Genomic DNA, 12,447 nt, shown 5'->3' on the forward strand with positions numbered 1-12,447 from the left:
CCGCAGCAGAGCGCGTGCACTCGCCACCGGGCCGGCCCCTCATTCTGTTTTATTGATGAATAATATTCCATGGTATGGATATACCACATTTCATTTATCCATTCATCAGTTGATGGATATTTGAGTTGTTTCTGCTTTTTGGCTATTATGAATAATGCTGCTTTGAACATTTGTATAAAAGTTTTGTATGGATTTCTTTTTCTTTTCTCTTGGTTATATACCCAGGAGCAGAATCACTGGGTCTATATTTTCCATTTTGAGGAACTGCCAAGCTATTTCCCAATAAGACTTCATGATTTTACATTTCCACCAGCAATGTATTAGGGCTCCAATTTCTCCACATCTTTGTCAACGTGTGTTAATATCTATCTTTTTTTTTTTTTAAGTATTTTTTTCTTTTTTTTTAAATTTAATTAATTAACTTATTTTCCCCCCAAAGCCCCAGTAGATAGTTGTATGTCATAGTTGCACATCCTTCTAGTTGCTGTATGTGGGACGCGGCCTCAGCATTGCTGGACAAGTGGTGCGTCGGTGCGCGCCCAGGATCCGAACCCGGGCTGCCAGCAGCGGAGCGCACGCACTTAACCGCTAAGCCACGGGGCCTGCCCAATATCTATCTTTTTTATTGTAGCCATTCTAGCGGGTGTGCAGTTGTATCTTATTGTGGATATGATTTGCATTTCCCTAATGGCTAATGATGTTGAGCATCTCATCGTGTGTTTATTGGTCATTTGTATATATTCTTTGGATAAATGTCTATTAAGACCCTTTGCCCATTTTTACATTGATTGTCTTTTTATTGTTGAGTCGTAAGAGTTCTTTATGTATTCTGGATATAAGTTCTTTATCAGATATATGATTTGCAAATATTTTCTCCCATGCTATGGGTTGTCTTTTTACTTTCTTGATGGTATCCTTTACAGCACAGTTTTTAATTCTCACAAAGTTCAATTTATGTATTTTTAATTTTGTTACTTGTGCTTTTGATGTCATATTTAAGAAACCATTGCCTAATCCTAAGTCACTGAGATTTAAGCATATGTTTTTTCCTAAGAGTTTTATAGTTTTGGCTCTTACAGTTAGGTCTACAATCCATTTTGAGCTAATTTTTGTATACAGTATAAATAAAGGGTCCAACTTAATTCTCTTGTATGTGATATCCAGTTTTTACAGCACCGTTTGTTGAAAGACTATTCTTTCCTCATTGAATTGTCTTGGCAGCGTTGTCAAAAATCAGTTGACTGAAAATGTGAGGATTTATTTCCAGAATCTCAGTTCTGTTCCATTGATCTTTGTGGCTGTCCTTACACCGGTACCTCACTGTCTTGATTACTGTAGATTTGTATAAGTTTTGAAAATGGAAAATGTGAGTCCTCCAAATTTGTTCTTCTTTATCAAGATCATTTTGGTGTTCTGAGTCCCTTGACTTAGGGTCATATGAATCGTAGGATCAGTTTGTAGATTTATGCAAAAAAGCCAGCTGGGATTTTGACAGGGATTGCATTGATTCTGTAGATCAATTTGGGGAGTGTTGTCATTTTAACAAATGACATTAAATCTTTTAATCTATGGCTATGGGATGTCTTTCGTTTTACTTAGTTCTTTTAAAAATTTTTTCAACAATGTTTTGTAGTTTTTAGCATATAAGTTTTGCACTTCTTTTGTTCATTTTATTCCTGAATGTTTTGTTCCTTTGGATGGTACTATAAATGAAATTATTGTCTTAACTTGATTTTTGAATAGTGCATTGCTAGTACATAGAAATATTATTGATGTTTGTACATTAATTTTGCAACCTTGCTTAACTCCTTTATTAGTTCTAATAATTTTTCATTGTATTTCTTAGGCTTGTATATCGTGCCATCTGCAAATAGTTTTAGGTCTTCTTTTCTAATCTGGATGTCTTTTATTTATTTTTCTTGCCTAATTGCCCTGGATAGGACATGGAAGTGGCAAAAGCAGACATACTTGTCTCATTCCTGATTTTAGAGTGAAAACATTCATTCTTTCACTAATTAGTATGATGTTAGCTGTAGGTTTTTTGTACATGCCATTTATCAGATTGAGAAAGTTCTCTACAGTTTCATTTGTTGAGTGCTTTTTAAGATGAATGAGTGTTGGATTTTCTAAAACAATTTTTCTGCATCTATTGAGATAATCATGTGATTTTTGCCCTATATTTTATTGATGTGGTATATTACATTAAATAATTTTTTTCTGTTAAGCCAACCTTGCATAACTGGGGTAAATCCACCAACTCATGGTGTATATCCTTTTTATATGTTTCTGAAATTAGTTTGCTAGTTTGCCCCTGTATTGAGGATTTTGCACCTATATCAATAAGAATTAGTGGTTTTCAGTTTTCTTTTCTTGTGATGTCTTTGTCTGTTTATAGTATCAGGGTAATACTGGCCTCATAGAATGAGTTGGGAAATGTTCCCACTTCTTTTATTTTTTTGGAGAGTAAGTATATTCTGATTTTTGTTATCCACATTGCTCTACAGGAAGATTATGAATATCTCCTTCTTGACAGTGTTATGTTTATAAGTCTGAATAAAGAAAACAGTTCCGAGTCAAGAGGGAAAAACCTCGGTTAAGAATCATAACTAGAAAATGTTTTTATCTGGGTGTTTTTTTACCAACTTAGTTGAGAATTCTCTGGAGACTATAGAACAGTGGTTGGTTAACGACATCATGGTACATTCATACTATAATAAGCTCTTCAACCTTTAAATAGGTTGAAGTACATTTACACATTTTTTTTGTGGTAATATTTCCATGATATACTGTTGAGTAAAAAAACAGATTGCAGATCTGGTTATATATTATGTAATACACATATGCATATATGTTCATATATACTTTAAAAGAAAAAAAGAAGGTTATGCAATGAACTTAGAGTTTTTTTCTGGGAAATAAGAGTTTTAGATGAACTACGTACTGTAGTTTATCTTTCATTTCATCTTTGACTATTTACAAGTACAATATTTTGTTATAAAAATATTTCCATTAATAAATAGTTCTTGGAGCACTAAATATCTGATGAAGCACAAGATGAAGGTCTCTTTTTTCTTATATATGTGGGTTCTCTATTTCTTTGAAAAGTTATAGCACATTTCATGTTGAAATTAATTCCTAATATTGCATATTCCTTTTTCACATGTTAGTCTTATATCCTTTATATTATGAGCTTTTAATATTTTTCTTTTCTTTTTTTTTCCATTATGTTATTATAAAAGCTTTCAAACATACAGAAGAGTTGAAAGAATTATACTGTGAACACTCATGTATGTATGTATGGGTGTGTATATACACCCATACACACATACTCAGCATCTAGGTTTGACAGTTATCATTTTGCTGTATTTACTTTATTGTATGTCTATCTACCCATCTATACATATTACTTTTTTGGATGTATTTTGCAATAAGTTGGAAGTGTCAATACACTTCACCTGTTAAAACTTCAGTATGCATGTCATGAACTAGAGTTCAGTATTTGTTTATAATGCTTTTTTTCTTGTTTTTTTTTCTTGAGGTACAATTTACATACAGAGAAATCACAAATTTTATTGTACCATTTGATGAGTTTTGACTAATGTTTACACTTGTGTAACCTAAACCTCTATCAAAATGTGAAATACTACCTTCACTCAATAAAATTTTTTCATACCCCTTCCCAGTCAGTTCTCCTCAAGTTAACCACCATTGTGATTTTTTTTCACCATGGGTTGGTTTTGCTTGCTCAGAATTTAATATAAATGTGATTATACTATATGCACTCTTGTATATTGCTCCTCTTACTTAGCGTAACGTTTTTGAGAATCATCCATGTTATTGCATCTGTCTGGTTTTCTTTTTTAATTGTTGAATAGTACTCTATTGTATGAGTATACCACAGTTTTTTTTTTTAATTCTCTTGTTGTTGGACACTTGGGCTGTTTCTAGGTTGTTATATATAAAGCTATTAGGGGCATACTGATACAAATTATGTGGACTCTTCATTTTCTTGAATATATACGTAGGAGTGGAATTTCTAGGTCATAGGACAGGTATATGTTTAGTTCTATAAGAAACTGCAAGACATTTTTCCAAAGTGGTTGTGTCATTTAATACTCCTACTAACAACATTTTGTAGTAGTTTTTTTTTTTTAAATAACAAAAATATTTTAGTAATTCTGGTGGTTGGATAGTGGTATCTTGTAATTTTAATTTTTATTTCTCTTGTGACTGTTTTTACTGTTTGTTCTCTTTCAGACAGTTCGGCATGGTTTTCCTTATCAGCCCACAACATTAGCCTTTGATCCAGTTCAGAAAATCTTGGCTATTGGGACGAGAACAGGTGCTATTCGAATGTATCCTTAATTTTTGGTTCATTATTTGCTATATTAATACCAATTATATTTCCTTAAATATTCAGGCAAGTGAAATATTAATGATCAAATTAAGTTTATTTTTCCTTAAAAAATGAGTAACAATTGTGAAAACTCACATTGTCAAATTTATTGGCATATTTTTAATGTATGTGAGAGAAGTATTGATGTCCCTTCTTTAATTCCTGATACTGGTAATTTGTATCTTCTCTTTTGTCCTGATCGGTCTGGCAAGAAGCTTATCAATTGTATTGACTTTCAAAAGAACCAACTTTTGGTTTTATTGCTTTTCTGTATTGTTTTCCTATATTATATTTCATTGATTTCTGCTTTGATCTTTTTTATTTCCTTTTTTTGCTTAACTTTGGGTTTAATTTGATCTTCTTATTCTAGTTTCTTAAGGTGGAAACTGAGGTCATTGATTTGAGAATTTTCTTCTTTTCTATTACATGCCTGTAGTGATGTAAATTTCCTTCCCAAATCTGCTTTAATGTCATCCCATTTTTTACATTAAACTTTTTATTTTGAGATCGTTGTAGATTTAATTGTGGTAAGAACAAATAATACAGAGAAATTCCATGTACTCTTCACCCAATTTCCTCCAACAGTAACATCTTATAAAACTGCAGTGTAATATTACAACCAGGATATTGACATTGATACATTCAAGGTACAGAGCATTTCTATTACCACAAGGATTTTTCATGTTGCCCTTTTATAGCCACACCCTGTCTGTCCAATTTCCCTACCCCTATCCTTGACTCCTGACAATCACTAATTTGTTCTTTATTTCAGTAATTTTGCCACTTTAAGACTATTATATAAATGGAATCATACAGTATGTAACATTTTGGGATTGGCTTTTTTCACTCAGCATAATTCTCTGAAGATTCATCCAAATTGTTGTATGTATCAGTAGTTCACTTTTTTTTATTGTTGAGTGCTATTTCATGGTATGGATGTACCACAGTTTGTTTAACCATTCACTTATCGAAAGACATCTGGGTTCCCAGTTTTTATAATTTTTTATAATTAAAGCAACTATGAACATTTGTGTTTCTGTGTGAACATAAGTATTCATTTCTCTGGTATAAATGCCGAGGAGTGCAGTTAGGGGGTCATGTGGGAGTTGCATGTTTATTTTTATAAGATGATGCCAGACTATTTTCCAGAGAGGTTGTAATATTTTAAATTCCCACCAGCAGTGTATGAGTAATCCTATATCTCCACATCCAGCAGTGTATGAGTAATCCTATATCTCCACATCCTTTCCAGCATTTTCTGTTATTTTTTTATTTTAGCCATTATGATAATTTTGTAGTGATACCTTGTGGTATTTTTATATATTCTAGATAATAGTTCTTTGTTAGATATATGGTTTGTAAATTTTTTTTTCCAGTCTTTACCTTGTCTTTTCACCATCTTAACAGGATCTTTCAGAGTACAGTTTATCAGTTTTTCCTTTATTGATTGTGCTTGTAGTATCATCTCTTAGAACTCTTTGCCTAACCCTGGATCTTAATTATTATTTTTTTCCTAAAAATTTTATAGTTCTACATTTTATATTTAAGTACAGGTCCCATTTTGAGTTAATTTTTTATTGGCATAGTCTTTGTTTGGTTTTGGTATTGGGGTAATATTGGCTGCATAAAAAGAATTGACAGGTGTTGCTTCTTCTGTTTTCCTAAGAGATTGTGTAATATTGCTGTTAATTCTTTCAATGTTTGATAGAATTCTCTATTGAAAGTACTTGGGCCTGGAGATTATTTTATGAGAGATTTTGTATTACAAATTCTATTTACTTAATAGTTATAGGACTACTTTGCTTTTCTGTTTTATCTTAGTTGAATTTTGGTAGTTCATAATCAGTCTTACTAGTGGTTTATAAATTTTATTGATTTTTTGGAAGAACCAGCATTTTGTTTAATTGATTTTTCATTGTCTTGGTTTCAATTTTTTTCTGATATCTTTTTTTATTGAGATATAATTGGCATACAATGTTATATTAGTTTCAAAGTGACTTATCTTTATTATTTCTTTCCTTTATTTTTCTTTGAGCTTGTTTTGCTCGCTCTTTCTAATTTCTTTCTCTCTCTTTTGGTGAGGAAGATCAGCCCTGAGCTAACATCCATGCCAATCTTCCTCTTTTTGCTGAGGAAGACTGGCCCTGACCTAACATTCGTGCCCATCTTTCTCCACTTTATGTGGGATGCTGCCACAGCATGGTCCAACAAGCAGTGGGTCAGTGCGGGCCTGGGATCTGAACCCGGGCCTCCAGTAGCGGAGCGCGCACTTAACCGCTAAGCTATGGGGCCGGCCCCAGGTCTTATTTATCTTATAACTGAAAGTTTGTACCTTTTGACCACCTTCACCAGTTTTGCCCACGCCCCCCACCCCACCTCCAGCAACCACCAGTCTGTTCTCTATATCTATCATTGCGGTGTTTTTGTTTGTTTGTTGTTTTTTTTTTTTGATTCCACATGTAAGTGATATCATACAGTATTTGTCTTTCTCTGTCTGACTTATTACACTTAGCATAATGCCTTCAGTGTCCGTCCATTTTGTCACAAATGGCAAGATTTCCTTCTTTTTATGGCTGAATAATATTCCATTGTGTTATATACCACATTGTCTTTATCCATTTGTTCATTAATAGACACTTAGGTTGTTTCCATATCTGGGCTATTGTGTAAGTAATGCTGCAATGAACATGGGGGTGCAGGTATCTTTTTGAATTAGTGTTTTTGTTTTCTTTGGATATATTCCCAGAAGTGGAGTTTCTGGATCATATGATAGTTCTATTTTTAATTTTTTGAGGAACCTCCACACTGTTTTCCATAATGGCTCTACCAAATTACATTCCCACCAACAGTGCACAAGGGTTCCCTTTTTTCTACATCCTCAGCAACCCTTGTTATTTCTTGTCTTCTTGATAATAGCCATTCTAACAGGTGTGAGGTGATATCTCATTGTGATTTTGATTTGTATTTCCTTAATGACTAGTGATGTTGAGCATCTTTTCATGTACCTTTTGGCCGTCTGTGTGTCTTCTTTGGGAAGATGTCTATTGAGATCCTCTGCCCATTTATTATTATTATTTTTTTATTTTTATTTATTTTTATTTTTTTGTTTATTGCAGCAACATTGGTTTATAACATTGTATAAATTTCAGGTGTACATCATTATACTTCTATTTCTGCATAGATTACATCATGTTCACCACCCAAATACTAATTACAACCCATGTTTTAACTGGATTGTTTGTTTTCTTGCTATTGCATTGTATGAGTTCTTTATATATTTTGGATATTAACCCCTTATCAGATAGATGGTTTGTAAATATTTTTTAGTATTCAGTAGGTTGCCTTTTCATTTTGTTGATGGTTTCCTTTGCTGTACAGAAGATTTTTAGGTTGATGTAGTCTCACTTGCTTATTTTTGCTTTTAGTGTCAAATCCATAAATCATCACTAAGACTGATGTCCAGGAGCTTATTGCCTATGTTTTTTTCTAAGAGGTTTATGGCTTCAGGTCTTATGTTCAAGCCTTTAATCCATTTTGAGTTAATTTTTGTGTGTGGTATAAGATAGTGGTCCAGTTTTATTCTTTTGCATGTGGCTCTCCAGTTTTTCCAGCACCATTTATTGAAGAGACTAACTTTTCCCCATTGAGTGTTCTTGGCTCTCTTATCAAATATTAGTTGACCATATATGCATTGGTTTATTTCTGGGCTCTTGATTCTGTTCCATTGGTCTGTGTGTCTGTTTTTATGCCAATATCATACTGTTTTGATTACTATAGCTTTGTAATATAGTTTGAAATCAGGAAACATGATGCCTCCAGCTTTATTCTTTCTCGAGAAGGTTATTTGGGGTCTTTTGTAGTTCCACACAAATTTTAGGATTGTTTGTTCTATTTCTGTGAAAAATGCCATTGGAATTTTTATAGAGTTTGCATTGAATCTGTATATTGCTTTGGGTAGTATGGAAATTTTAACAATATTAATTTTTTCAATCCATGAGCATGGAATATCTTTCTATTTATTTGTGTCTTTAATTTCTTTCATCAAAGTCTTATAGTTTTCAATGTACAAGTCTTTTACCTCCTTGGTGAAATTTATTCCTAAGTATTTTATTCTTTTTGATGCAGTTATAAATGGGATTGTTTTCTTAATTTCTCTCTCTGGTAGTTCATTATCGGTGTATAGAAATACAACTGATTTTTGTATATTGATTTTGTGGGATCATTTTCTTTCCAATCTACTCTGTCAATCTACTTCTTTTAATTGGTATATTAAGGTCATTTACTATTAAGGTAATTATTTATATGTTAGGGCTTAGGTCTGCCATTTTTATTTCTTTTCTTTTCTTTTTTTTTTTTTTAAATTAAAGGGCCTCAAACAAGGCTGCTCTATTTACCCGTCTGGAGAAATTGATTGGTTGATTGACTGATTGATTGATGAGGAAGATTCACCCTGAGCTAACATCTGCTGGCAATCTTCCTCTTTTTTTGCTTGAGGAAGATTAGCCCTGAGCTAACATCTGTGCAGGTCTTTCTCTATTTTGTATGTGGGTTGCCGCCACAGCATGGCTGATGATTGGTGTAGGTCCACGGCTGGAATACTAACCCGCAAACCCTGGTCTGCCAAAGAGGAGCGTGCTGAACTTAACCACTATGCCACGGGGATGGCCCCTTTTATTTCTTTGTTTTCTGTTTGTTTCCTGTGTTTCTTGCTCCTATTTCTCTTTTCTTACCTTCCTGTGGGTTTTTGAATATTTTTTAATTATTCAATCTTGATTTATCTGTATCGTTTTTGAGTACATTGCTTTGTAGAGTGTTCTTAGTGGTTGCTCTAGGTATAATAAACACACATAAATTATCATGGTATACTGGTATCAACGTTTTTTCATTTCAAGGGAAACATAGAAACCTTAGTTCCAATTAGCTCCCCTTTCTCTACTTTTAAATTATCTTAAGTATTTCCTGTATATACCTTGAGTACCATTTCAGATGGTACTATAATTTTTGCTTCAACCATCAAATATGATTTCAGAAACTCATAAGAAGTAGAATAATCTATTGTATTTACCCACATTTTTACTCATTCTTATGTTCATTTCTGATCTTCCAAGCCTTCTTCTTTTTACAGGGTCTTTAAGGTGAAAATATGGGGTGTTGATTTGAGATCTTTCATCACTTCCTTCTGGTTAGAGAACTTCCGTTAGATATTTTTTAAGGGAAAGTTTGCTAGAAACAAATTGTCTTAGTTTTTCATCATCTGAGAATGTATTTATTTCTCCTTCATTCCTGAAGGATATTTTTGTTGGCTATGGAGTACACAGTTGACAATTATTTTCTTTCAATACCTGAAAAATGTATGACTTCCTTCTGGCCTCCATGATGTCAGATGAGAAATCTATTGTCATTAAAATTCATGTTCATTTGTAATGCTTTGTTTGTCTCTGGCTGCTTTCCAGAGGTTTTTTTTGGTTTTCTTTTTTTTAGTTTTCGCAAGCTTAATTGTGATGAATTTGGCATGGATATTCCTGGGTTTATCTTATTTGGTGTTTGCTCAGCATTTTGCATCTGTAGGTTTATGTATTTCATCAAATTTGGGAAGTTTTAAGCCATTGTTTTTTATAATAGTTTTTCAGAGAAGAAAAATATCTTCTCTCCTTCTGGGACTCCAATTATATGAATGTTAGATCTTTTGTTATTGTCCCACAGATTTCTGAGACTATGTTCATTGTGTTTTTCCCCTCAGTCTCTTTTCCCTCTGTTGTTCAGATTGGATAAATTCTATTGATCTCTCTCCAAGTTTACTGATTTTATCCTCTGTCATCTCCACTCTACTACTGAGCCTATGCATTTTTATTTTGGTCATTGTATTTTTCAATTCTATGATTTCAGTTCTTTTTTAGAACCTTTCTTTCTTTACTGCTCTTTTCCATTTTTAATTTGTTTCAAGAAGATTTATAATTGTTTATTGAAAGATTTTTCTGATGGTTGCTAAAAACCTTTCTCAGATAATTACATCTGATTCATCTTGATGTTGGCATGTTTTGATTGTCTTTTCTTGTTCAAATGTTATTATCGTGGTTCTTAGTATGATGAGTGATTTTCAATTGTATCTTGGATATTTTGGATATTATATTATGAAATTCTGGAGTCTATTAATCTTTTTTTACCAGGTAGTTTTCCTGTTGAGGTATAGCTTGAGGGCTAGGTGGGTGTGTATGTTCGGTTTCCAGATGGGCCCTGTTAACACACCCACCCCCAGCAAAAGTGGGTACTGACTCACACTGCCTCATTTCAGATGGGTGGCGTGGAGTAATCTTCCCACTGGGCCCAGTGACATCAGGAGAGGTAGGAAGCATAGTATCAACCACCTCTCCTTGCACCACCTTCTCCTGCCTCATTAATGTGAGTAGAGGTTTATCTCCTAGTAGGCTCCTCTGACACAGCAGAGGTGCTGATTAGCCCTGCTTCCCCCACCTCGTTCAATCTTGTTGCTGTCAGGTGGCTGTGGGGATTCATCTTCCCAATGACTACCCTGCTGACATAGAGTGCTAGAAGAGTGTATGTGAAGCCTAATGATGACTAGCCCCACGTGTACCACCTCATTAAATCTTGTTGTCACCGAACTCCACTGATGCTACCTTGGTGGCAGAATTCGAACATCTCTTCCTTATGCTGGACAGCAAGTAGAAGATCAGCTGCTCATTCAGACTTACTGATACCACCCCATCAGGATTGGATTGCTGCCGCCTGCCTCCGCTGGTCTGGAGATGGTAGATCAGCATCCTGTGTAGCACACTGATACCACCTGGCAGTGGAACAGAGTGCTACCTGCATCTGCCAGGCAGGAGATGGATGATTAGCTTTCTGCTTGTGCTCTTCAACATCACCTGCTGGGGGAATTGAAGTGTGCTCCCTGAAGGGTGGAGGTGGGATGGGGTGGAAGATCGATTTCCCAGTCAGCCCGGTTGAACTCCATGGAGTAGGGAAGAGGAGAGTATGTTTTTTTTCATTATCCTTTGGCTAGAATAGGGTAGGTAATACTGCCAAAATTTGCTTTTAGGCCACCCTCTTCTCAATCCTTTGGCTGGAAGAACAACCTTTTCTTGGAGTTTTTGTTTTTGTTTTTTGTCTGTGCCAGTTGATGGTTCTGGATTGGAGACTTCTGCAGTGCTCTGTCCAGGATATATTGGACACAATACGGAAACCCAAGGAACCCACTGCTGTGTCATTCTTCAAGTCCTGAGGTTTTTAGGCATTCCTCCTCCTTTCTACCTTTCAGAGTTTCCCTATTCTTGTTTGTAATGTTACATCCAGGATGTTTTTAGTTGTAAGAGACAGAAAGTAGGAGGAGTGAGGCTACTCCATCGTGGCAGAATTGGAATTCTTCATCCCCCCATTTTAATACATTATGTTTTCCTTTCATTCAGTTTAAAATATTTTCTAATTTCTGCTTGCTTTTTTTCTTGACTTATGAGTTATTTATAAGTGTTATTAGTTTCCAAATATTAGATATTTTTCTAGAGATCTTTCTCTTATTGATTTCTAATTTAATTCCCATTGTGGTCAGAAAATATACTTTGTCTGACCTGAATTCCTTTTAGATTAATTGAAGCTTGTTTTATGGCCCTGTCTGTGGTCTATCATGATAAATGTTAAATGTGCATTTGAAATGAATGTGTATTCTGTTGTTGGGTAGATTGATTTGTAAATATCAATTAGGTAAAACTGATTGATAGTGCTATTCAAATCTTCTGTACTGGTACTGATTTTCTGTCTACTTCCATCTATTACTGAGAGAGTGGTATTGAAATCTCCCACTATAGTTGTAGACTGATCTATTTATCCTTGCAGTTCTGTTAGTTTTGTTTTGTTTCATGTATTTTGAAGCTGTTATTAGCTGTATAAACATTTAAGAGTGTTAAGTACTCTTGATAAGTTGGCTCTTTTAACATTATGAAATGACTTTATTTGTCATTTCATTTGTCAAATGAAATCAAATTTCATTTGATTTGAAATTGCTTTGTCTGATATAGATATAGCCACTAAAGCTTTCT

The 12,447-nt window shown here is 34.1% G+C and overlaps 1 protein-coding gene across 1 annotated transcript in view; it reads left to right on the forward strand.

Annotated features, from left to right (window-relative positions):
• STXBP5L (syntaxin binding protein 5L) overlaps positions 1-12,447 on the forward strand; it is a 337,784-nt gene that overhangs the window by 49,796 nt on the left and 275,541 nt on the right. The window contains exon 3 of the mRNA XM_058555874.1: positions 4,258-4,355. Within this exon, the coding sequence (XP_058411857.1) occupies positions 4,258-4,355 (98 nt within the window). The remainder of the gene's footprint in view (positions 1-4,257; positions 4,356-12,447) is intronic.

The sequence above is a fragment of the Diceros bicornis genome, chromosome 15 (assembly GCF_020826845.1).
Source record: "Diceros bicornis minor isolate mBicDic1 chromosome 15, mDicBic1.mat.cur, whole genome shotgun sequence".
NCBI lineage: Eukaryota > Metazoa > Chordata > Mammalia > Perissodactyla > Rhinocerotidae > Diceros > Diceros bicornis.